Raw genomic sequence first — 26,191 nt, 5'->3', positions numbered from 1 at the left:
GCCAATGTTTGTCTATGGAAATTGCATGGCTGGTGTGCTCGATTTTATGCATGTGTCAGCAACGGGTGTGGCAGAAATAGCCGAATACACTACGTTGAAGGGGTGTCCACATACGCGACCAATACAATTTGTATTTAATTGATTTGAAGCTTGCTGTAGCAAAGCACGAGCACGCTTCCATTCAAAGCCTGATCACGTGAAAAAGTAGTGATGGGGCGGGATTAAATAATGTACTGCTACACATCCGCCAATCACAGCCTTTGTTTTGCGGCTTCCCATTCGACGATAAACAGTCGAACCTGTCGCTGTAGCATTCGGTGAGGCAAGGGGTGAAGGCGAGCAATGTAAGAGTCAGGCTGAAGGTGTGTCGGGGTATAAGTATATCACAACGAATTGGATTCATTCACTAGACAAATACATCCACCATGGCAAAATAGTATCCCTGTTAACACGGAGAAGACGCAAAGTCACTGTCGTAACCGCGAAGTTTTCAGTCAGGGGAAGGCAACGGTTAGCCTGGGAAGCTAGCTACTGTAGCTAACGCGTTACATATACTCGCTTTTGCTAGCAACTGACCTCCACCACAACACGGCGCATTGGTCTAGTGATCAATAAGTTACCCATTCATTGTCGTCAGCCCCCCTTGTCTCCGAACCCAAAGTGGTGCCCTGCGTCCGGGTCCTGGGAATATGAGACAGAATGAGTCAGAGAGATACCCTAGTTCATCTGTTTGCTGGAGGGTGAGTATCATGGCTAATCGCTAGCTAGTAATACAGTCCAGTGTAACGTTAGTTACCATCATGGAATGGAAGACGAAACTAGCTAGCAAGCTATATAAAATGCAAAGATGTCTAGTTGGCTAGCACGTTAGATGCTGCTAGTCTAGACGTATCCACGATGATGTGCCTGCAGCAGCTGTTTTGCTAGCTAACATTAGCTAGTTGAATTCAATGACATAACTGACGCTGTCTGGTTTTGGTAGGGAAATCTATTTCCCGGTACTATGTAGAAGTTTTTCACCCACATAACATTGCCAGCTCTTCAATTGTATACGAGTTTTGTTATTACCATTGTCCGACTATTAGCCATAACCCACGCGGATGCACTCGTTTTAGCACGTGCGCTCGGATGCCATTGTTTTGACCTTATTTCACATATTCTGACGTTAGCTAATGTTAACGTTGCCTGTCATCCTTTACTATCAATCTATTGAGATAATCGTGCAACTAAAGAAAGAAGGAAGTCTAACATTGTGGTAAGCCGTAAACTATCCGGTTTCTCTCAAAGGGGTATAAGGGGTTTCTCTCATAGGCATCTGATCAAGATGCGGCGTCAGAACCAAAACAAATGCCCTCCAAGGTCATACCATGGTCAGCTATAAATTACCTGAACTGCCACAGCCGATGGGGAAACTCTTCTCCGATTAAACCATTCTAGCTACGCAGCCCGAAGTTGTAATGGTAAATACATAGTAAGGATGCTCACAATGTGTTGGTGTGACATTGTAGCGAGCTAGCCCAAGATGTGCTCGTAAAGAGCCTAATGTTACCGTTACTCCTTAAGGTCCAAGGTATGCTAATTTCAGAGGTAGACTGGCTTTGGCAGCCAAATATTCCACCAAAACGTGAATCGATTCGAAATTACCACAAGGTTCTAGAAACATAAAGCCCTCTTCTTTCATATAATATCAAAATAATTTAATAAATGCAAAAAAACACTTACTGTACTCTGTTTTAACCAGCCTTCTTTCATTACACTCATGTGTCTGGAGCATGCCTAATTAGCACAGTAAACATGGCTGTAACATTTGAGATATGGCAGTGAGGCAACACTAACCCTATATATAGGTGTGTATCAATTTAACCTTTTGTTTTTAGAAGGGGAAAAAATCTTGCTTCCAAAACTGTACTTCAATGATGCTTGTTAATGTTCAGACTGAGAGTCAGGGCTTTTAACAAAACTTTCCCATACAGAAGACTCCTTTGTCCAATGACTCTTATGTGTATTGTAATGGAACTGAGATTCAAGACAAGGGCTAGATGAGGACTTGATTTGTTATATAGACTCTTACTATGCACATTCATATGGACAATTGCGTGACCAACAGATGGGGTGTTTTAAAGATTATGTTGAAGATTTCAGGACTCACGTTTCAGCTGGTTCGCTGTAGTTTGTGTAGGCGCATGCTGAGCTTGAGGCTTCAGGGCAAGAAGCATTCCTGCATGTGTTGCTCACAGACTCATGGCAAAAGACAGAGATGGATGAATAGAGAGCAAGAGAGCTCCTGAATGCTTGTAAACGAAGGCACATGGACAATTTCAGCTCAGACAACCAGTTGTGTAATGTCTCAGGGAGGGTTGGAAGACCCCTACAGTATGTGGTATGAGAGTAACTTGACATCAATACATTAGTGTACCTCCATATTCCTTCCAGAATTGTTATCGTTAGTTCATGATGGGCAGTAGCCTAATCAACAGGGCTGGAGTTCCCGACATCACATACAATTATGTTTTTATAAAAGAAAACGTATTTCAGCACCCAAAGAATAGCCTGCATTCACACAGTACAATGTCATTTACACAGTACTATTTTTGGGGTGCTGCATTTGTCCTGTGTAAATGCGGGTTGTTCTTTGGGTGCTGAAATCTGTAGTTTTTGAATAAAAACATAATTTTATGTGATGTTGGAAATCCAGGCAGCCCACAGTAGTCGCTGCTCAACTCCATCGTAAATCGTAGAGTTGAGTTTAATCGGATAGTCCTTTCCCTGTAACTGTGTCATGCGGGTTTCCAGAACATTTGGCTGCATCTCAAGTCTTTTATTGTCTCCTATCTTTTTATTGAACTCATAATAAAAAAACACAAGGGTTTGTGGCATTACACATGATAGACATATTGAGTAATATGCCTAGACATGTTCTCCTTTCCTTCAAAATAACATCAGTAGCTTGACATAGGACTATTGGTCCCAGGTAAGGAAGAAATAGTTTAGCCCTGCACCCTCCCTTTGTTTACCTTTTCTAATGTTCTCCACAGTGCTCATGCTCTGTCGCAGTCCACATGTGCCAGGCGTGTATGTCGGCTTCCCTCAGTTCCACCTCTGTTTACTGTGGCCATCTCCCTCTGTGTCTGCCTCAATAGAATTATGGATTAATGATCAACCATCATACCAACAGCGTTAGGCCTGTATCTGTTTTCTACTCGGGTTTGGCTGAAAAGATTCCCTCACTGTCTTGTCATTCACACTTATCTGTGTCTTTTCATAGTTTACGATACAACACAGGGCAATTGCTCGGGGCTAGGTTATAAACACATACTTTCTACTCGCCATATTTCCCCCAAAGGACTCGTAGAACTTAGTCTACTTCTTTCAAATCATCCCGCTCCCATTGCGTTCAAAACCGTGTTGTATTCATGAGTTCCTATAAAGAAGCTCAGACTCACAGTCAATGGTAGCCTGGTCATTTGTGTGCTTTTGGAAAGTGTTAGGTCAAATTAGGTGTGTGAAAGGTACTGGCACAAAGTATTTGTTATTGCATTTATTCATTCCAGCCGAGAACAGTTGTCCTCAGACGGAGGGCATTACTGTGCTGACTCGCCAAGCCTCCCCTAGTCTCCACACGGATCCACAAGCCTCCCCCCTAGTCTCCACACGGATCCACAAGCCTCCCCCCTAGTCTCCACACGGATCCACAAAAGCTCCCCCCTAGTCTCCACACGGATCCACAAGCCTCCCCCCTAGTCTCCAACACGGATCCACAAGCGCTCCCCCCTAGTCTCCACACGGATCCACAAGCCTCCCCCTAGTCTCCACACGGATCCACAAGCCTCCCCCGTAGTCTCCACACGGATCCACAAGCCTCCCCCCTAGTCTCCACACGGATCCACAAGCCTCCCCCCTAGTCTCCACACGGATCCACAAGCCTCCCCCCCTAGTCTCCACACGGATCCACAAGCCTCCCCCTAGTCTCCACACGGATCCACAAGCCTCCCCCTAGTCTCCACACGGATCCACAAGCCTCCCCCCTAGTCTCCACACGGATCCACAGACTCCCCCCTAGTTCTCCACCACGGATCCACAAGCCTCCCCCCTAGTCTCCACACAAGATCCACAAAGCCTCCCCCTAGTCTCCACACGGGATCCACAAGCCTCCCCCCTAGTCTCCACACGGATCCACAAGCCTCCCCCTAGTCTCCACACGGATCCACAAGCCTCCCCCCTAGTCTCCACACGGATCCACAAGCCTCCCCCTAGTCTCCACACGGATCCACAAGCCTCCCCCCCTAGTCTCCACACGATCCACAAGCCTCCCCCCTGGTCTCCACACGGATCCACAAGCCTCCCCCCTGGTCTCCACACGGATCCAACAAGCCTCCCCCCTGGTCTCCACACGGATCCACAAGCCTCCCCCCTGGTCTCCACACGGATCCACAAGCCTCCCCTGGTCTCCACACGGATCCACAAGCCTCCCCCCTGGTCTCCACACGGATCCACAAGCCTCCCCTGGTCTCACACGGATCCACAAGCCTCCCCTGGTCTTCCACCCCACGATCCACCAAGCCTCCCCCTGGTCTCACACGGATCCACAAGCCTCCCCTGGTCTCCACACGGATCCACAAGCCTCCCCTGGTCTCCCACACGGATCCACAAGCCTCCCCTGGTCTCCACACGATCCACAAGCCTCCCCTGGTCTCCACACGGATCCACAAGCCCCAGATCCTCTGGATTCCTTCCACCGTGTATTTCTGTAATGGAATCAGCACCTTCCAGACAGATAGTTTGTCTGCTGCTTTTCTCAAGCAGCTGAGCAATATTTGCTGCCACCTCAAAAAAGCACACAATTCTACGTCTGTCCTTGTAGCTGTTCCATCAGTTTGTGTGGGTTGTTTGCTCTGACACGCTCGCTCTCTCTACCCTTTCCCATCCATCCCTCTGTTCTCTCTTTGCTCTCCTCTAGGTGTGGGGGAACGGTAGGAGCCATCCTGACCTGTCCCCTGGAGGTGGTGAAGACCAGACTACAGTCATCCCACATCACACTCTACGTGTCTGGGGTGCAGCTCAGTACCGTCAATGGGCCCAGCGTAGCACGCATGTCCCCTCCAGGACCCCTGCACTGCCTCAAGTGGGTATTATGTTCTGCCTGCACAACTTGATTTACTAGCATTGTCATACTAACATACAGTCTATCAGCTCACAAGATCAAACAGGCGTAGGCTTTTATTTCAATGTCTAGGGATGTTTATTGTTAACCATCAAACACTACAAATACTATACTTTATGCTTGTGTTATTGGTTTAGATTGTTTTGTGATTTATTACTGTCATTGCCCCCTAGCTTTGCACATTAAACTTCACAGTAAACAGTTCTAAGTAGTCTAACGTGTAGAAGTCTCAAGAAACCAGAGTAAAAATTAGCTGGTCTATTTTGGGTGTTTACGCGCCCTCCGCTTTACCCCCTATCCCCTCGTGGGGTTTGGCTGCTGGATCCCTCCCTCCACACACAACCCCGTGTTGTTGTTTGCTCTGGCCCATGTCTCCTTGGCAGGCAGAGCCATGTGGACTAAAATCCAACTCCTAGAGCGCCCCTCTCTCTCTCCTACCTTCAGGAAAAGGCCTGTCTGGGGATCTGTAGCCTACCCCAGCAGCAGGATATATCCCATCACTCCTATCATACATCATGTTTTTCTCTCTACAAGTTGTTGTTGCAAGTCTTTCGGCAGACCCTATTCCTACTTCATTGTTATGAACTCCACTGAAGTTTCAGTCAAAAGAATGCACATGGACAATTTCAGCTCAGACAACCAGTTGTGTAATGTCTCAGGGAGGGTTGGAAGACCCCTACAGTATGTGGTATGAGAGTAACTTGACATCAATACATTAGTGTACCTCCATATTCCTTCCAGAATTGTTATCGTTAGWTCATGATGGGCTGTAGCCTAATCAACAGGGCTGGAGTTCCCGACATCACATACGTTTTCTTTTATAAAAACATAATTGTATTTCAGCACCCAAAGAATATCCTGCATTCACACGGTACAATGTCATTTACACAGTACTATTTTTGGGGTGCTGCATTTGTCCTGTGTAAATGCGGGTTGTTCTTTGGGTGCTGAAATCTGTTGTTTTTGAATATTTGTGAGTGGTGGGTAAGGGAATTCTGTTTTTGTCTTCAGGTTGATTCTTGAGAAAGAAGGAGCCCGCTCTCTGTTCAGGGGCCTGGGTCCTAATCTAGTGGGTGTGGCCCCCTCCAGGTAAGCGCCTAACATTACCAAAAAATAGTAGATTAATGAAATTGTAGTACTGTATGATAATTTAATATTTCAGGATAAACAATATCACCAACCACATTTCCATCTAACTATTTCATGCAGATTAATTACCTGACGCATGAAAAAAGTCACAACTGGGCTGATGGAAACATTAAATACCGGTACAAGTTTATATATGAAGACAGACAATTTGTTCATTCGACATGATGGGATCTTTTTGTCGGTAAAATGGATTATGCGAGAAATGGTGGTGGAAACGCCACTATGCGCAAATATTGATATAATAACCATCATTTTGAAGTAAACTTGGAGTCGTGATGACATGGTTGTGGTCCTCCCACTACCACTCGGGAAGCATGCAGTTTATTAGGCTACAGATGAAATAAGATGTTCTTCACAGGGTGGTGAAAGTGGACGGTGATGAGCTTGATGCTCCTTCCCAATAAATATTGAGGGTCTTATTCTGGTGACATGATTATCGATGCTTGGCTGCTGTTTGACAAATACAAAGAATACAAAGCTCTTATCCATAATAATCTCATAATGTAGGTAGCCTACCCGCACTGTATCTGCGAGCTGTTGGCTAGATCGCATGTGCCAAGACTAGTGGACACATTTGCTATATAGCGCAACAGTTTTTGTGACAAAACCATCAGTAAAGTTGCAAATGCGATGGAAACCCATTTAACTTGTATTTTTCATTCGGTACATGGGAATTTAAGGGTAAAAGTAATTTATGTGCACTGTCATCACGCACAGCTTTTTATCTGCAAAAGTCAGTTTGATGAAAACATCTCTGGTGGGAAAGTTTATTTTTTTTATACAGAGTTTAGAATATTTACATGTAAATCTGTCGCAAATTGAATGGAAACGGAGCTGAGCCAAATCATATCTCATTCCAATTGCCCCAAAAGTGATTAAAGTTACGGTCCAGTGAAAATCTCACTTTTAAAAGTTCATATATTCTGTTAACTCATACCCAAATATTGTTGTTTACTTGTCCTATACGCGTATTTGTGGCCAAACATAAATTGGGGGGGAAAAACACTTCAAAAACCCCATCTCAAACAGACGTTTCAAAAATGCCATTTCCTTATATAACATGTCATGTTGGCTCATTGGCTGAGTTGGCCAATCAGCACTCTACTCGCATGGATATTTTTAATGACCGGTATACGCCCACACCATTCTGTTGTTGGGGTACGCCCACACCATACCAACGCAGAAGTAGCTTTTTGACATAATTTAAGACATCCTTTTAATGTTGAAAGGCGATATCCCAAGTATAAATACACTAAAGTACACACACAGTTTTTATTGTCATTTAAACATTTTTTTGCAAAATGGTGCTATGGTGCAAAATGGTGTAATGTCTACATTTCAAAGAGTAGGAAATTCAAGGAACATGATTTAACTCCTATTTTAATTAAGCAATAAGGATAAGCGGCAGTGCTGTATCATGAATACAGTCACAGGTAAATGGCGTTATGGGCCCGACGCGATGATATAGCATTGCCTTACTGCTTTCCTAAAACTGTTACCAGCATATTAAAATAACAATGAATTGTGTATTTTTATTAAAACGTTATTTTGATAAGTCAATTCATACAATTTAATTCTTCCTCCAGAAGATACAGTCCGGACAAAAATCTTGTTAGTTATTTTGGTCATGTTGCTACAGATGAGACCCAATAGTACATTCCTTTTGCATAGTTGCTATGCAAAACAAAATAGTTGCTATGCAGGCTGGATAATGTACTTGTCACTTGCTAGCTAGCCAACTTCAGCTAACTCAGTCACATTGAACCTGGAATGACAGTACACTAGCTGCATTTTTGTTTGGTTGAGCTTCTTTTCTATTGGCGTTTACTTGTGATAATGACATTGATGTGTGATTTTGACTGGCTCAGGAAAAAGTTGTCTCCTTTCATCTGGGCACTGTTTAATCTGTGTGCTACTACAGAGATCAGAATCCAACAGTTAAACATTGTTTCCAAGGTCAGACAGGCAAGGCTTATATTAACCCCCGCCATACCAAACTATATGCTAGGCTGGAAGCAAGGGGAAATGATGTGCGAGTTGAAGTAAATGCATGAATTCAGACAGCAACAAGAATTCTTATGGAGGTGCAGGGCAAATTCTCAGATGGAATTGTTAGCGGGCATAGGTGTTTCTGTGATAGCCAATACAGCACGGTTTGGAACGCTGCTCGTCCAATCAGCATCCAGGATCCAAACAACCAGTTTTATAATTCATTATAGGTCATATTTCACAGAAATCTAGAAACACTGGACAGTTATTTTAATGATAAAAATGATTCCATCATATTCTGTTCCTAGTCATAGTTCAAAGTCTGAGTCTCACGCTAATGTTGTGATGCAGCAGAGGTAAAAACAGAGCAGCATTCTTTTCATGTCTACAGTAATGTCTACAGTGCATTTGGAAAGTATTCAGACCCGTTGACATTTTCCACATTTTGTTACATTACAGCCTTATTCTAAAATTGATTAGATTGTTTCTAAAAACAAATATATATATATATATATATATATATATGTATTCAGACCCTTTACTCAGTACTTTGCTGAAGCACCTTTGGCAGTGATTACAGCCTCAAGTCTTGTTTCGTATGACTCTACAAGCTTGGCACACCTGTATTTGGCGAGTTTCTCCCATTCTTCTCTGCAGATCCTCTCAAGAGCTGTCAGGTTGGATGGGGAGCGTCGCTGCACAGCTACAGTGCCTKGCAAAAGTATTCATCCCCCTTGGCGTTTTTCCTATTTTGTTGCATTACAACCTGTAATTTAAATGTATTTTTATTTGTATTTCATGTAATGGACATACACAAAATAGTCCAAATTGGTGAAATTAAATGGGGGAAAAATACTTGTTTCAAAAAATAAACAAAAGTGGTGCGTCCATATGTATTCTCCCCCTTTGCTATGAAGCCCCTAAATATGATCTGGTGCAAACAACTACCTTCAGAAGTCTCATAATTAGTTAAAATAAAGTCCACCTTTGTGCAAACTAAGTGTCACAAGTGTGACATGATCTCAGTATACATACACCTGTTCTGAAAGGCCCCAGAGTCTGAAACACTACTCAGCAAGGGGCACCATGAAGACGAAGGAGCGCTCTAAACAGGTCATGGACAAAGTTGTGGCGAAGTACAGATCAGGGTTGGGTATATAAAAAAATATCAGAAACTTTGAAAATCCCACGGAGCACCATTTAATCTTTTATTAAAAAATGGAAAGAATATGGCACCAAAACAAACCTGCCAAGAGAGGGCCGCCCACCAAAACTCACAGACCAGGCAAGGAGGGCATTAATCAGAGGCAACAAAGAGACCAAAGATAACCCTAAAGGAGCTACAAAGCTCCACAGCAGAGATTGGAGTTATTGTCCAAAGGACCACTTTAAGCCATACACTCCACAGAGCTGGGCTTTATGGAAGAGTGGCCAGAAAAAAGCCATTGCTTAAAGAAAAAAATGAGCAAACACGTTTGGTTTCACCAAAAGGCATGTGGGAGACTATGGAAGAAGGTATGTCCTCTGGTCAGATGAGACTAAAATTGAGCTTTTTGGCCATCAAGGAAAATGTCTGGCGCAAACACAACACATCTCATCACATCGAGAACATCATCCCCACAGTGAAACATGGTGGTGGCAGCATCATGCTGTGGGGATGTTTTTCATTGGCAGGGACTGGGAAACTGGTCAGAATTGAAGGATGGCACTAAATACAGGGAAATTCACAAGGGAAACCTGTTTCAGTCTTCCAGAGATTTGAGACTGGGATGGAGGTTCACCTTCCAGCAGGACAATGACCCTAAGCATACTGTATAGCAACACTTGAGTGGTTTAAGGGGAAACATTTAAATGTCTTGGAATGGCCTAGTCAAAACCCAGACCTCAATCCAATTGAGAATCTGTGGTATGACTTAAAGATTGCTGTACACCAGCGGAACCCATCCAACTTGAAGGAGCTGGAGCAGTTTTGCCTTGAAGAATGGGCAAAAATCACAGTGGCTAGATGTGCCAAGCGTATAGAGACATACCCCAAGAGACTTACAGCTGTAATTGCTGCAAAAGGTGGCTCTACAAAGTATTGACTTTGGGGGGGGGGGGGGTGAATAGTTATGCATGCTCAAGTTTTAAGTTGTTTTGTCTTATTTCTTGTTTGTTTCACAATAACAAATATTTTGCATCTTCAAAGTGGTAGGCATGTTGTTTAAACCCCCCAAAAATCTATTTCATTTCTAGTTTGTAAGGCAACAAAATAGGAAAAATGCCAAGGGGGTGAATACTTTCGCAAGCCACTGTATTTTCTCTTCAGAGATGTTTGATTGGGTTCAAGTCCGGGCTCTGGCTGGGTCACTCAAGGACATTCAGAGACTTGTCCCGAAGCCACTCCTGCGTTGTCTTGGCTGTGTGCTTAGGGTTGTTGTCCTGTTAGAAGGTGAACCTTTGCCCCAGTCTGAGGTCCTGATCACTCTGGAGCAGGTTTTCATCCAGGATCTCTCTGTACTTTGCTCTGTTCATCTTTCCCTCGATCCTGACTAGTCTCCCAGCCCATGCCGCTGAAAAACATTCCCACAGCATGATGCTGCCACCCCCATGCTTCACCGTTGGGATGGTGCCAGGTTTCCTCCAGACGTGACGCTTGGCATTCAGTCCAAAGAGTTCAGTCTTGGTTTCATCATACTAGAGAATCTTGTTTCTCATGGTCTGAGCGGCTTTAGCTGCCTTTTGGCAAACTCCAAGCGGACTGTCATGTGCCTTTTACCGAGGAGCTGCTTCTGTCTGGCCACTCTACCATAATGGCCTGATTTGGTGGAGTGCTGCAGTGATGGTTGTCCACCTGGAAGGTTCTCCCATCTCCACAGAGGAACTCTGGAGTTCTGTCAGAGTGACCATTGGGTTCTTGGTCACCTCCCTTACCAAGGCCCTTCTCCCCCGATTTCCCAGTTCTATTTAAGAATGTTTGACGCCACTGTGTTCTTGGAAACCTTCAATGCTATTTTTTTTGGTACCCATACCCAGATCTGTGCCTCGACACAATCCTGTCTCAGCACTCTATGGACAATTCCTTCGACCTCTTGGCTTGGTTTTTGCTCTGACATGCACTGTCAACTGTGGGACCTTTTATATAGACAGGTGTGCCTTTCCAAATCATGTCCAATCAATTGAATTTACCACAGGTGGACTCCAAGTTGTAGAAACATCAAGGATGATCAATGGAAACAGGATGCACCTGAGCTCAATTTGTAGTCTCATAGCAAAAGGCCTGATTACTATGTAAGGTATTTTTTCTAAATGTCAAATTTCTAACTCTGTTTTCGCTTTGTCATTATGGGGTATTKTGTGTAGATTGAGAACAAAAATGTATTTAATATATTTTAGGATAAGGCTGTAACATAACAAAATGTGGAAAAAGAGAAGGGTTCTGAATACTTTCCTACTGTATACACACACACACACGTGTTGAAACCCTCATATTAAAGGTAGACTCAGTAAAATGACGTTGCCACAGGCAGCACCGGAGATATTGAGATGAGCAAGATACAATACTTCGCTGTCACACACAGTATCTGTGCACGGGTTCGCTTCACGCTGTTCATAGCATGGTAGCCAGGGCACCAAAACAGCAGAGAAGTTGACCCTCATGCTTCAACACTCTTAGCTGTTGCTTAAATTGACCCACTATCCTGTTTACTTTCTGCATCTACATCATATCGCTGAGTCTACCTTTAAACACCAATGGTATTCACAAAGTTTATATGTAGAATAATATTTGACAACTTTTTCAATCCATTTTGTTTATTTTAAAATCGAATTTATATTTGTTCATCTATTTTACGTGTTAAGGCCACACAGAGGACCAGAGACTATTAGACACCTGTGATAATCTAAGTTACCCAAAAGAGCAGCTAGATATCTTGATATATTACTTAACATCCTTGATAGATACCAAAATTCTGGTAGTTGACTGGTAAATGTCAAAAGTTTCCTGTAGTATATCTTCCCTTTACAACCCTAATCTAGCCTAGACTATGTGGAAGGAGCTACTATTAACATTATCTGACATTGACCCACTGGCGGTCAACTGCACTGTCTTTGAGTTGTCAGTTGTGGGAATGTCTAAGGGGTCACGTTGTTTATAGAGTCAAAGAGTTCTGGGAAGTTACTGTCACTATAGTGTTTGGGGTCATCAAGTTGACAGGGATCCATTTTACATCTTACGATGATGCTTTTACAGAGAGGAGTTGTGAATCAATCACTATCACAGTGATTATCTTACTCCTGGTTAATTTTTTAGACTGGACAAACGGCACTAATGCTCAGCACCAGGCTGTCCATCCCACAGGTTTAATGCTGTTACATAACACTGTCAGTTGCTGTGGAGGATAAATTAGGGTTTCTGGATGAGAGAGATAAGCCGATGACAGCTGCAATGATCAGGGCTCTGAGTAGCACTGTACTCTAGCCAGCCAGTTAGCTAACCATCTGTAGGACTGGAAGCGAAAAGATTATATGCTAAATTGCTACAAATGCTAATTAGCCCCTGGCCCGCTGATGATGATGAGTCTAAGTGGTAGCTAATGGTAGACTCTAGCTAATGCTACGTCTATCAAGAGCTTGTGCTAAGCGTGTTCAGAGTGCTTTGTTGACACTGTCAGGGTAGATGCTGATGCAGATCTCTCCCAGGGTCAAACCACCTGGACCTCTGACACAACACAAAATATATAGCCTAGGCTAAACACACACACACCACACACTGTGACTGATAAGCTTTTAGTGGTCAGTTCTGAAGTGTTTTTAGATTTTTTTTGTTGTTGCTCAGGGCAAGTTTGACATAACATGTACGATGGATGAAGGTATAAACTACCTGTAGTTTGCCTGACTGACTGTCTCTGCGGTCAACAATGCTACATCTCTGCCTACCCAAACACGGTGAGACAATGACAAATTGACTGAAGAAGCAGAAACAGCCTGGCACTGGCTAGGCACAAACTTTGTCACTTTGAAAATGTGCTTCTAGACCTACAGGTAGCTAATTGCTGAAAAAAGACTAAGAGATTAGGCCTAGTACTTGTGTGTGTACTGAATGTATTTATTTTATGGTTGCAAAATTCTAGTAACTTCCCCAAAATTCCTAGGTTTTTTATGAATCCTGGTTGGAAGTTTCCTAGTACCAGGAGGGAATAAGCAGGAAATCCGGAATCCTCCAACGAGGACTTCTGGTTAGAGGATGATTTTAAAAATGTTAAAAGTATACCAGAATTGTGCAACCCTACTCCTTTTAGCACTGTGTGTTTCGTCCAATAATGCCTATTTAAACTGAAACACTCAGCCCAGTCGTTATTGCTGTTGGCTTTATTCTTAATTAGTATGGGTGTAATGGTTCACCAAATCCATGGTTCGTTACGTATTGCAGTTTTGCTGTCAGTTTTGTTACAGGGGGAAAGTGAAATGCCAACAGGAACTATATTTATAGATGCACTATGCAGAAATTGCTCAGCCATTTCCTGGTTGATAAAATTCTAATAGTTTGCCTAATTTCAGTTTGACAAAACAAGCAAGTATATTGTAGAGAATCATTGTACCATCTAAACTGCTGTGAAATATATTTCCTATAACCAAAAATATAGTATTTTTCAGCTCTTGGAAGCTAGTGTACAAAACCGAAAGTAAAAGATGAAAAAACAAAACTTAAAAACGGGAAGCCTAAAAATAGCGCCCATAGAATAGCTCTACCGCTTCTTAGACTGCGTTTCAAACTCATAAAAGACACACCCTTGTCCACTTATCCTCGCCTTATGCCCTTAGGGGAATCCCCGTCACCATCTTGTACGTCGGTCCAAACGATTAGCCAAACAAGGGAAGTTCGCATCGTAAGTCCCTAAGCTCTTGTTTTTTATGAAGTTTGCGAGTGTACAATTATATTCACTTTGGGGCCTGAAACGCCCCATAATTCAATTCGCGATGATTGTACATCCGCTAAGAAAAGTCAGCCGAAACTTTAAACCTCAACATCAATATGGGTAAGTTAACATACAAGTATAAGTACAAACTAATGTAAAAAGGTTAGAAATTGTGATACTATGCACATGACGGCACAAACGCATCTCGTAAAAGTAATAATGTTTTTGTTTGGTTAGCTTTTGGAAATTGTAGAAATAAATAATTTTCCTTCAGAAGTTCCAGCTAGGCAGGCTAATGTTAGTTAGCTAATTAATTTGCTAGCTATCATACAGTATGCGTATATTTCTAATATAAGTAGGCATGCAATCATAATTAACTGTAGCGCATATAAAGCACYCACAAGCTACCGGTGGCTGAAAACACAATCATCGCAGGATGAACGAGTGATGAATTTCCGGGCAAGGACGGTCCATTTAAAAATCATTCCTTCCTCCCTCACCCCTTGCCCTACAAGTGTATACTCATCAGAAGTGTCCACTTAATTTGAGGGCTGAGGGGATAAGGGTGTGTCTTTTTAAAGTGTTTGGAATGCAGCCATGCTTTCAATGACAATTCACATTTCCATGTGAATTTTGTTGTGTTGCCCAAAAAGTTAATACAAAGTGTTGGTATTCCTGACTCCATATATGATCACGAGTCGTAAAATGCCTGATGACGGCACATTCAGGAATAACAACACTATTTTCTTAAATGAAAACACGATTACTCATGAACAACCCTGAAATAAATTGCAATATGTGTGAAATCAATATGTAAACATAGCTGACATTGTATAGGGCTATGTTTTGTTTTCTTACAGAGAGAGAAATATGGGCACTTATGTGACTCAAAGAGGGCGTGTCTGTAGCACGTACTTTTCATTTCTCCCTCTGGGGTAATTTACATTTTTATTTACCCTTTTTTTTAACTAGGCAAGTCAGTTAAGAACAAATTCTTATTTACAATGACGGCCTAGGAACAGTGGGTTAACTGCCTTGTTCAGGGGTAGAATGATAGATTTTTACGTTGTCAGCTCGGGAATTTGATCTAGCAACCTTTCGGTTACTGGCCCAACGCTCTAACCACTAGGCTACCTGCTAATGTGATAATGTGATGGGCTGTCACTGTTAAGTAGCTCTTTGTAGCCCTGGAGGTCCATCCATCGGTAGTAAGTGCAACACGGGTGCATTGGCCAATTCGTTGACAACTTTGGCTCTAGCTAGCTTCTTAGGGCTGCAATCCCGTTAACGGGATCGATATGACAACAGCCAGTGAAAGTGCAGGGCGCCAAATTCAAACAACAGAAATCCCATAATTAAAATTCCTCAAACATACATGTGTTTTATACCATTTTAAAGGTAATCCTGTTGTTAATCCCACCAAAGTGTCCGATTTCAAATAGGCTTTTCAGCAAAAGCTGAAGGTCACCACCAACTCAAACAGAAATTCAGCCATTTTTCCAGCCAAAGAGAGGAGCCACAAATAGCACAAATAGGGATAAAATTAATCACTAACCTTTGATGATCTTCATCAGATGACACTCATAGGACTTCATGTTACACAATACATGCATGTTTTGTTTGATAAAGTTCATATTTATATAAAGAAATGAGTTTACATCAAGTGATTTTACATAGCCACATCGTTTCAACAGAAATACTCATCATAAATGTAGATGATGATAATACAAGTTATACACATGGAATTATAGATATACCTCACCTTACGGAAAAAGCAAACCATGCAATAATCTGAGACGGCGCTCAGAACAATAGCCAAATTAGCCGCCATGTTGGAGTCAACAGAAACCAGAAAATACATGATAAATGTTTCCTTACCTTTGATGAACTTCATCAGAATGCAGTCCTAGGAATCCCAGGTCCACAATAAATGCTTGATTTGTTCGATAATGTCCGTTATTTATGTCCAATTAGCTACTTTGGTTAGCGCGTTTGGTAAACAATTCCAAAGTCACAAAGCGCGTCCACTATAACGTGACGAAATGTCCAAAAGTTCCGTAACAGTCAGTAGAAACATGTCAAACGATGTACTGAATCAATCTTTAGAATGTTGTTAACATACATCTTGAATAACGTTCCAACCGGAGAATTACATTGACTTCAGTTGAGCGATGGAACGGAGCTGCCTCCCACATGAACGCGCGTGTTCAATGCGTGGTCACCTCATGGCAGTGGTGAATCATTCCTGTCTCCTTCGGCCCCCCTTCACATTAGAGTCATCAGACAAAGTTCTATTGACTGTTGACATCTAGTGGAAGCTGTAGGAAGTGAAAACTCATCCATATCTCGCTGTAATTTCAATGGGAGCTTGTTTGAAAATCTAGCAGCCTCAGAAAAAATCCAAACAGGAAGTGGAACTTCTCAGGTTTTTGCCTGCCATATGAGTTCTGTTATACTCACAGACATAATTCAAACCGTTTTAGAAACKTCAGAGTGTTTTCTATCCAATACTACCAATAATATGCATATATTAGCAACTATGACTGAGGAGCAGGCTGTTTACTCTGGGCACCTTTCATCCAAGCTACTCAATACTGCCCCTGCAGCAATAAGAAGTTAACATAAATCTTCAATAATGTTCCAACCGGAGAATTCCTTTGTCTTCAGAAGTGCGATGGAACAGAGCTCGCTCTCACATGAACACGCATGGTCAGCGCATGTTCAGGTCATGATAGACCTTACTCAATCCCCTCTCCTTCGGCCCCACTTCACAGTAGAAGCATCAGACAAGGTTCTAAAAACTGTTGACATCTAGTGGAAGCCATAGGTAGTGCAAAATTACCCAGTGTATTCGATAGGCGATGAGTTGAAAACCTACAAACCTCAGATTTCCCACTTCCTGGTTGGATTTTTTTTCTTCGGGTTTTTGCCTGCCATATGAGTTCTGTTATACTCAGACACCATTCAAACAGTTTTAGAAACTTCAGAGTGTTTTCTATCCAATACTAATAATAATATGCATATATTAGCAACTGGGACTGAGGAGCAGGCAGTTTACTCTGGGCACCTTTTCATCCAAGCTACTTGATACTGCCCCTGCAGCCATAAAAAGCTAGCTTGCTTTATATATAGAGCGGGTACTACCCTTCGAAAGGGCAAAGTTCGTAATGTGGCTCGAGCACTTTCACGAGGTGCTGAAACCTACTATTCTTCTCAACCACCGAGAATGGGCGCATATCCGCGGCTATAAACATACAGTGCCTTTGGAAAGTATTCAGACCCCTTGACTTTTTCCACATTTTGTTACATTAGACTTATTCTAAAATTGATTAAATAATCCTCAGCAATCAACGCACAATACCCAATATATTTTTTTTTTTTGCATTTGTATAAAATAAGAAAAACCGGTACCTTTATTTACATAAGGATTCAGGCCCTTTGCTATGAGACACGAAATTGAGCTCGAGTGCATCCTGTTTCCATTGAGCATCCTTGAGATGTTTCTACAACTTGGAGTCCACCTGTGGTAAATTCAATTGGACATGATTTGGAAAGGCACACACCTGTCTATATAAGGTCCCACAGTCGATGGTGATTGTCATCAAAAATCAAGCCATGAGGTTGAAGGAATTGTCCGTAGAGCTCCGAGACAGGATTGTGTCGAGACACAGATCTGTGGAAGGGTACCAAAAAATGTCTGCAGCATTGAAGGTCCCCAAGAACCCAGTGGCCTCCATCATTCTTAAATGGAAGACGTTTGGAACCACCAAGACTCTTCCTAGAGCTGGCCGCCCAGCCAAACTGGGCAGTTGGGGGAGAAGGGCCTTGGTCAGGGAGGTGACAAAGAACCCGATGGTTACTCTGACAGAGCTCCAGAGTTCCTCTGTGGAGATGGGAGAACCTTCCAAAAGGACAGGAGAACCTTCCAAAAGGACAAGCAGCACTCCACCAATCAGGCCTTTATGGTAGAGTGGCCAGACGGAAGCCACTCTTCAGTAAAAGGCACATGACAGCCCGCTTGGAGTTAGCCAAGAGGCACCTAAAGACTCAAAAACAAGACTCTCTGGTCTGATGAAACCAAGATTGAACTGTCTGGCCTGAATACCAAGCGTCACGTCTGGAGGACCATCCCTATGGTGAAGCGTGGTGGCAGCATCATGCTTTGGGGATGTTTTTCAGTGGCAAGGACTGTGAGACTAGTCAGGATTGGGGCAAAGTACAGAGATCCTTAATGAAAACCTGCTCAGGACCTCAGACTGGGGTCCTGGTTCACCTTCCAACAGGACAACGATCCTAAGCACACAGCCAAGACAATGCAGGAGTGGCTTTGGGACAAGTCTCTGAATGTCCTGGACTTGAACTCGATCGACCATCTCTGGAGAGACCTGAAAATAGCTGTGCAGCGACACTCCCCATCCAACCTGACAGAGCTTGAGAGGATCTGCAGAGAAGAATGGGAGAAACTCAAAAATACAGGTGTGCCAAGCTTCTAGCGACATACCCAAGAAGACTCGAGTCTGTAGTGTCTAGCCAAGTTTTTTTCAACAAAGTACTGAGTAAAAGGTCTGAATACGTATGTAAATGTCATATTTCTGTTTATTTTTAATACATTTGCAAAAATGTCTATAAACATGTTTTTGCTTTGTCATTATGGCGTATGATTGCTCCGGTGGTAGGAATACTGGGCTGACGTCGGCGTAAATGTGTCAACATGTTTGAGGTGTTAGCAGCTGCATAGGTTATTCTCATTGAGCAGTAGCGACTTACTGCTAACAGTATATCCACAACTCTGTCAATTGCCATTGTAATCTACTGGGAAACCAACATTTTCCCAAACTGGAGATTTAAACAATGATGGAGAATCCTCCTGGTTTATCCACCACTCACCACCTCAGACAGTTTGAAATGCGGACATTAAGATTCAAATTTTGATTCCAATGTGTGCATAGGCTCTCGTTGTTTTAACAGAATAGCCTGATGTTTAAAAAAAAAAAAAAAAAGATTTACTTGAGGCATACAACGCAGCATAGGCAATGCCTATAGGCCTAGTGTTTTCAATGTTTATAAAAAAAAAAGTGTGTGTTCATTCGGGTTCAAGTGTTGACCGAACCAAGGTCCCCATACCGAACGGTTCGGTAGGAATACATGTACCGTTACACCCCTATTAATCAGCCCAGTCGTTGTGGCTTTATTCATAATTAACCCAGTCAGATTAGTAGCTAGCTGGACAATACAGTTTAGTGTGTTAAGTAATGTTGTGTCATTAACTAGCTACACTGGTGCTGGAAGAAGACTAGTGGCTTACATGCATAAGAGGCTGTTGTTCTTTACATAACTTGGGTTACGAGAGAGACTAATTAGTTTTGCAGTAAAGATGTTGCCCAACCATAACATTCAATACTTTATTTTCTTAATTGTGGCCTTCTACGGTTTGTCATAAGTTCCTTGGCAGGACAAGGGATTCCCCACCAGGGATGGTGAAGGTATTGATTCCTGTGCTGTAACGTATCATTTTCTCTGTTTAATCCCTGGACCCTGTCTCCTCCTCCAGAGCCATCTATTTTGCTGCGTACTCCAGTGCCAAAGAGAGACTGAATGGAGTGTTTCAGCCAGACTCCACACAGGTCCACATGGTATCTGCTGGCTTGGCAGGTAACCACACCCACCTTCTAACACTATACGTGTAGTCTTATTTCAGTTTTATTTCTAGATTTTTCATTGGTAGTTATACTTTTCAGTCATACATTTTTCTGTGAGTATTCAGTCAGCTCTAGGTAGTAAATTTGGATGATAGCCTAACCTGGAGTGTCAGACATGCCAGAGGTCTGGACCTGACCACCTCAGTGGTGGTAAGTCCAGTCTAACGCAGACTGACTAGTTCTGTAGAGGTCCCCTACCTCACCTTCCTATTCTAGGTTTCTATATTCTAGATTAGGAAATAGTCTCTCTAGAAGATTCGTTCTGTCCAGTGACACAGTGATCCTAAGAGGAATGCAATATGTCATGCAGCCTAGACTCCTGGCKTCTACCCTTTAGAATTGAGGTCAGTCAGGCAAGCTGGGCTTTTAAAGAGCACTGCATGTTTCTGTAATGGAGAACCAGAGCCAACGTGAGACTGTGTTTTTGACAGGTTTCTGTTAACACCCTATCCCTCTGAGCAGCATGGCTTGGTCCTTCCACCAGTCTAGCCAAGGTCGGCTCTGCTTTATTTAGTAAGCACATGTACGCCTCAAATACCCCCTCTAGTGGCTATGCCTTGAGGTGCTGCTACCTGTAGAACTAGTTTTGCCACATAACCGGCTTCTCTCTGTGATACAGGAGAGAGGAATAGTCTGGCCCCGGTATGAGGCTGATGTGTTGACAGTCAGGTGAGAAAAGACGCCTGTTTGCCATTGGTAGAGAGATATGTGACACAGAGCTCATTGGTACRTGGTAGTGATGTGATACAGAGAGCTGTGTAGCCAAGTGGCTTCTGCAGAGCTAGGAATAACTCTGAGATCAGTGTCAACATGACTGCTGGGCAAAAGCATCCTAACACTGATTATTATGGGAGTGTAACCTTTACACACACTAACATGCACACGTTACATCACACATGCGGTCACGACACAGATATCCTTGGCCTTGTCATACTGTGGTATGTTAATGAGCTCCTTTCTCTCTTGGAAGTGGGGTTGACAGTTAATTTAACCCGCCACTATTTCTGATCGTTTTGAACAGTGTTTTGTTCTGCAGCTTGGTAGACAAACACTCCAAGTGTTAGTGGTGTTTAGTCTATTAAGTAAAGTGTGTCTAAATGTGAGCTCTTGTCCTTCCTCTCAGGGTTCACAGCCATCACAGCTACCAACCCTATCTGGCTCATCAAGACTCGCATGCAGCTGGACTCCAGGTAAACACACGTCTGAGTAGGTAGTGGCTAGAGGGGGATTTAGGATGTCGTGTCGGTTGTACCATTGGTAATCCCAATTCCGCCCGTCTTTTCATAGGAACCGCGGGGAGAAGCCCATGAATGCGTTTGAGTGTTTGCGGCGGGTGTACCAGACAGAAGGCGTGCGAGGGTTCTACCGGGGAATGTCAGCGTCCTACGCTGGAATCTCGGAGACTGTGATCCACTTTGTCATCTATGAGAGCATCAAGCGGCGCATCCTGGAGGCCAAGGCAGCGCAGCACATGGACGAGGAGGAGGAGGCGTCCAAGGACGCCTCGGACTTTGTGGGGATGATGCTCGCCGCCGCCACCTCCAAGACCTGTGCTACGTCCATCGCTTACCCCCATGGTGAGAGCAGTGTGTTCTGGGAGCAGGAGGGTGGGAGTGGTCTGAGTGGAGGAGAGGGGGTTTCTAGTCAGTCGTGTGTTTGTTGTCCTTATACTAGTTAGCACCTGTAGTTAATATTGGTTGTCCTTTTTATTTTATTTAACCTTTATTTAACTAGGCAAGTCAGTTAAGAACAAATTCTTATTTACAATGATGGCCTACCCCGGCCAAACCCGTACGACGTTGGGCCAATTGTGCGCTGCCCTATGGGACTCCCAATCACGGTCGGATGTGATGCAGCCTGGATTCAAACCAGGTACTGCAGTGACGCCTCTTAGACCGCTGCACCACTCGGGAGCCCACACGTGCACCTTAGACCATGTTACTGTGAGAGTAAATTATATTTAAGTCCAGTATGGAATCTAGTATTGGGAAAGTATTTATTTTGAGTCACCAGGAAATGAGCGTGCTCCTCTCCCCTCTTTACAGAAGTGATCCGGACCCGGCTACGGGAGGAAGGCACCAAGTACCGTTCCTTCTTCCAGACTCTGACCACGGTGCCCAAGGAAGAGGGCTACCGGGCGCTGTACCGCGGCCTCACCACCCACCTGGTGCGCCAGATCCCTAACACCGCCATCATGATGTGCACCTACGAGCTAGTGGTCTACATGCTGAATGGTTAACCTCTGACCCTTGACCTACGACCCAAGATGAAACCCCAGAGAGAGATGAGCCGACGTGGACGGTTGGCATAAAGAGACCCCAGAGAAATTAAACAGGAGAGGGACCAGGGACTGTCATCTCTCCCACCTCCAGTCCCTCCATCCTGTCTTTCTAAAACTAAAGCAAATTGTCCCAAAAGCACCCTGTTTTTGGGATGGGGAGTTGGGTTGTTTTCAGGGGTGCACGACACAGAAAGAGGGGTTGGTAGACAGGAAATCAATGTTTGTTTTGGGGATATGGTTTAAAGTTGTTTAAAAAGAAGCTGTCTCATTGAAAATTAGTCCTTAGGAGCCCTTTCTCTCTTGTTTTCTTGCCCTCTCTTATTGTGTCTCTCCTAAAATAAGCTTTACAAGCGCATAGCTTACTGGAGCAGGTACATTGGGGAGAGCACTCAAGCTAGTTTAGAGTCTAACAATGCTAATAATTTCTCTGGTTTGTGTGTCACGGGGGCAATTGGTAGTAGAGGCTTGTTGAGTGCAGGGAGGTCTTGAGGTGAGGATAGTGTGGAGCGAGGTGGATAGGGGATGTGCCTTGCATGACGACTTCAACTGACCTGTACAGATGCATAATAATGATATGTGGGGAAGCAAAGGTCAGACCAGCCCTGGTTTCTGGATCTCAGTAGACCACAGTTGGACCGCAGGCATTTAGAACCACACACAGTGCTGGTTGGGTCCACTTGGTACTCAGGACGAAGCCTGGTCCCCTCCACCCCAGTTGGTCAACATACACACACACACACAGGGGCTAGTCCACTCTGACAGGCTAGCCCTGACTGACATCCTGACTAACACTGTAGACAGTACTGACTCCTACTGGAAGACATATGCAGAAGTCTTTACTGTACGGCCTGGTCAGTGTGGACAGCACTTTGGGCTCTTTCTCTGTTTGCATTCTGTAAAGTGAGTTGGGTGACCGTAAGAACCTCTGACCCACTCCCTCAGCACCTAGACTGACCAGAATCATCTGCCCTTTTTAACTACTTGAATGCTAACCAACTGAAGGAATAACAAACTAAAGGCGATGGGAGCATTGTCTGGCGTCAGAAGCCATCGTGCTATCTGAAGTGAGACTGCTATGGTAGTGAAACAACCACCAACCTTGTGAATATACTAAGAACGAAAAAATATTTACATAAAATCAATAACTTAACAAGACAATTTTGTATACTGAACAAAAATATAAACGCTACAATTTCACTGAGTTTACAGTTCGTATAAGGAWATCAGTCAATTGAAATAAATAAATTAGGTCCTAAATCTATGGATTCCACATGCCTGGGCAGAGGGCGCAGCCAATCAGAATGAGTTATTCCCCACAGAAATACCCCAGTTTCATCAGCTGTCCGGGTGGCTGGTCTCAGATGATCCCACAGGTGAAGAAGACGGATATGGAGGTCCTGGGTTGGCGTAGTTACACGTGCGTGGTCTGCGATTGTGAGGCCGGTTGGACGTACTGCCAAATTCTCTAAAACGACAGCTTATGTTAGAGAAATCAACATTCAATTCTCTGAACACCTCTAGTGGACATTCTTGCAGTCAGTATGCCAATTGCACACTCCCTTAACTTGAGACATCTGTGGCGTTGTGTTGTGGTATTATCTTGGCAAATTACAAATGCTCACTAACAGGGACGTAAACAAATTTGTGCACAACATTTGAGAGAAATAAGCTTTTTGTGCGTATGGAACATTTCTGGGATCTTTTATTTCAGCTCATGAAACATGGGACCAAGACTTTACATGTTGCATTTATATCTTTGTTCAGTATAATAATGATATTAAATGGTATATATTAATGTCTTCATAAGATGTAATATTGTTGAATTTTTCTGCCCAGTCATGGGAGCTATATGTTTTGGGTGAACCTCTGAACCCCCAAGGTTTCCTCTCCCCCTTAGACAAATGTGTGATTCTTTATGCACTTTTCTGTAGACCTGCTCTGACCTACAGTTGCATCTCTTCTTTCTCTGCCTCAGAATCCAAGCAAGTGTTACAGATGAGACAATCCTCTGTCCAGTTTTCACTTTGGAGGTGTGTTGTACAGTTTAGTCTGCGTGTGAGAATAGATGGGATACTCGAGTGTACGTGATGCAGTATATGTGTAGTTACTAGAAAAAAGACTGCTTTTCAAAAATGTTTCATTTTGCAATGTCTTTTTTTCTGGTTTGTTTTGTTTGATTTCTAATCGGACTGTTTTTCGATGGAAAGCAAAAAGATGCTCTCTACCTACTTCGCCTCCATTTTATTTAGCAGTTTTTCCTGTTATTTTGTTTGAGTTCTGTTTCAAAATGACAATGTTCATCTCCTTGTCTACCTGTTGTTTACATTCAGCTGTGTGTAACCATAGAGACGCCCTCACCTACTGACCTTTCCCCGCTCACATGATAGAGCACAAAGAGCCTTTCCAGCACATGTAAGCTTCACTGCAGCCATTCACTCAAATATCCACAGGTCACACTAATGCTAGAAAGAAGAATTAGGTTTATAACATGACCGTTCCTTAACAGAAAAGGACTATTGCTACTCAATATTCACTCTGGAACCCAGAAAATTAAGACGGTAATGACTGGAGTTGTATTAATATCTAGATAAACTGTAGCTAGTTTTCTTTTGAGATGTGTGCATTGCTCAAATGCACCTCGTCACTTTCCATGCCAACAGATCTGGGTGACAAGGCTGGGACAATCATGAAGGCTGTAGAAGCAACGAACAACCTCACTAAAACAACTAAGGCTGTATGTAGTAAGCACCATCTCTAAAGAGGGTCAACGGTGAAATCCGCTTGTGCTCCGCAAACAAAACAATCTGTCCCTCTGAGTGACTACACCAAGGATTTCCGAGCTCTCCTTAGGGACCACTGAACGTTTCACATATTTCAGGTAGCCCTAAACTGGCACACCTGATTCAATTAGTCAACTATCACCAATTTGGGGCGCCAACTAATATGTGAACCATCTGGTGGTCCCTGAGGAGAGGTTTGGGAACTATTACTCTACACCAGGGATGGGCAACTTTGATGGGGATGGGGGCCACTAAATCTGAACTCATCATGAGGGGCCACATTTGCTCACAGGTCTGTGTACCTACATCCATAAAAAAATCATTAAAACACTTATTGCACACAGTGAATGCATGCAACTTATGTGATTTGTTAAGCAAAATGTGATTAATGCAGGGTAGTAACAATGAGTTGGGATTGTGGTTCTTTGTTTACCTAGCTAGCTACATGTCTTAACAAAAGACTCCTATGCAAGTAACCATTTCGGGTGCGTTCGTAAATTCAGTCTGGCCATCTATTCTGATTTCAGAGCACTAATCGGAGTGTGCCAGAGGGCAGAATAACTGATGAATTAACGAACGCTCAACACCCGGTGAATATGGTTTGTGTCAGTAAACGTCTGCAAAAAAGCATAATGAAATTGTTGCCAGCAGCACAGTTCGTCACCAACGCTCTGGATAACATGAATTCAGCCTAACCGGCTCCGTTAGAGCGAGTAAAATGTTCAGAGTGGGGTGTTCTCATTTTTGTCTACAAGTAGCTAGCCACCTTTAGCTTGGGTGCTTGACTGCCGTTGAATGTTCGGATCAACCCTACCCCTCGGCCAGAGCGTCCAGTGTACGCTCCGAATTTATGAATGGACAATCTGGCAGCACAGTTGCAGTCACCAACGCTCTGGATAACATAACAGCCCAACCAGCTCTGCTAGGGCGGGTAATGTTTAGTGAGCTGTTCTCTCATTTGTGTCTGGAAGTAGCTAGCAAGTTACCTTGGGTGCTTGACTGCTGCTGTTAGTACAGAACGCTCGGATCAACCTTTAAAGAGATGGGTGGGGCTAAAGCTTAAGWGGGTGTGAATGATGCTGAATGGGTGTAGACAAAGGGCTCTTCACTAGATACCAAAACATTCAAAGGCCATTTTCTCAAAAGTGAGTTAACAAGTTTATCAACTTCCAAAGCAAAATGACTTCCCCATTGTTCGTCAACTGTAGTGTATGATATAGAATGTTGTAGCTCTG

General features: G+C 43.4%; 1 protein-coding gene across 1 annotated transcript; it reads left to right on the top strand.

The window, feature by feature from the left end:
- The first annotated feature begins 284 nt into the window (after positions 1-284).
- Positions 285-24,311, top strand: LOC112071447 (solute carrier family 25 member 36-A). Its single transcript, XM_024138910.2, has 7 exons — positions 285-740; positions 4,958-5,122; positions 6,173-6,250; positions 19,748-19,848; positions 21,019-21,085; positions 21,183-21,472; positions 21,941-24,311. Exons 1-7 carry the CDS (start codon positions 700-702, stop codon positions 22,132-22,134), a joined length of 936 nt encoding a protein of 311 aa, XP_023994678.1. The 5' UTR covers positions 285-699; the 3' UTR covers positions 22,135-24,311.
- The last annotated feature ends 1,880 nt before the right edge of the window (positions 24,312-26,191 follow it).

Source organism: Salvelinus sp. IW2-2015, unplaced genomic scaffold (assembly GCF_002910315.2).
Source record: "Salvelinus sp. IW2-2015 unplaced genomic scaffold, ASM291031v2 Un_scaffold1617, whole genome shotgun sequence".
Classification (NCBI taxonomy): domain Eukaryota; kingdom Metazoa; phylum Chordata; class Actinopteri; order Salmoniformes; family Salmonidae; genus Salvelinus; species Salvelinus sp. IW2-2015.
This window is presented reverse-complemented; position numbering and strand designations above follow the sequence as displayed.

Excerpts from the sequence above, each read along its gene's own strand:
- LOC112071447 (XM_024138910.2), top strand. The coding sequence starts at position 700 with ATGAGTCAGAGAGATACCCTAGTTCATCTGTTTGCTGGAGG. Across the intron at positions 5,123-6,172 it reads GGACCCCTGCACTGCCTCAA|GTTGATTCTTGAGAAAGAAG; the intron begins GTGGGTATTATG and ends TTTTGTCTTCAG. Across the intron at positions 19,849-21,018 it reads GGTATCTGCTGGCTTGGCAG|GGTTCACAGCCATCACAGCT; the intron begins GTAACCACACCC and ends CCTTCCTCTCAG.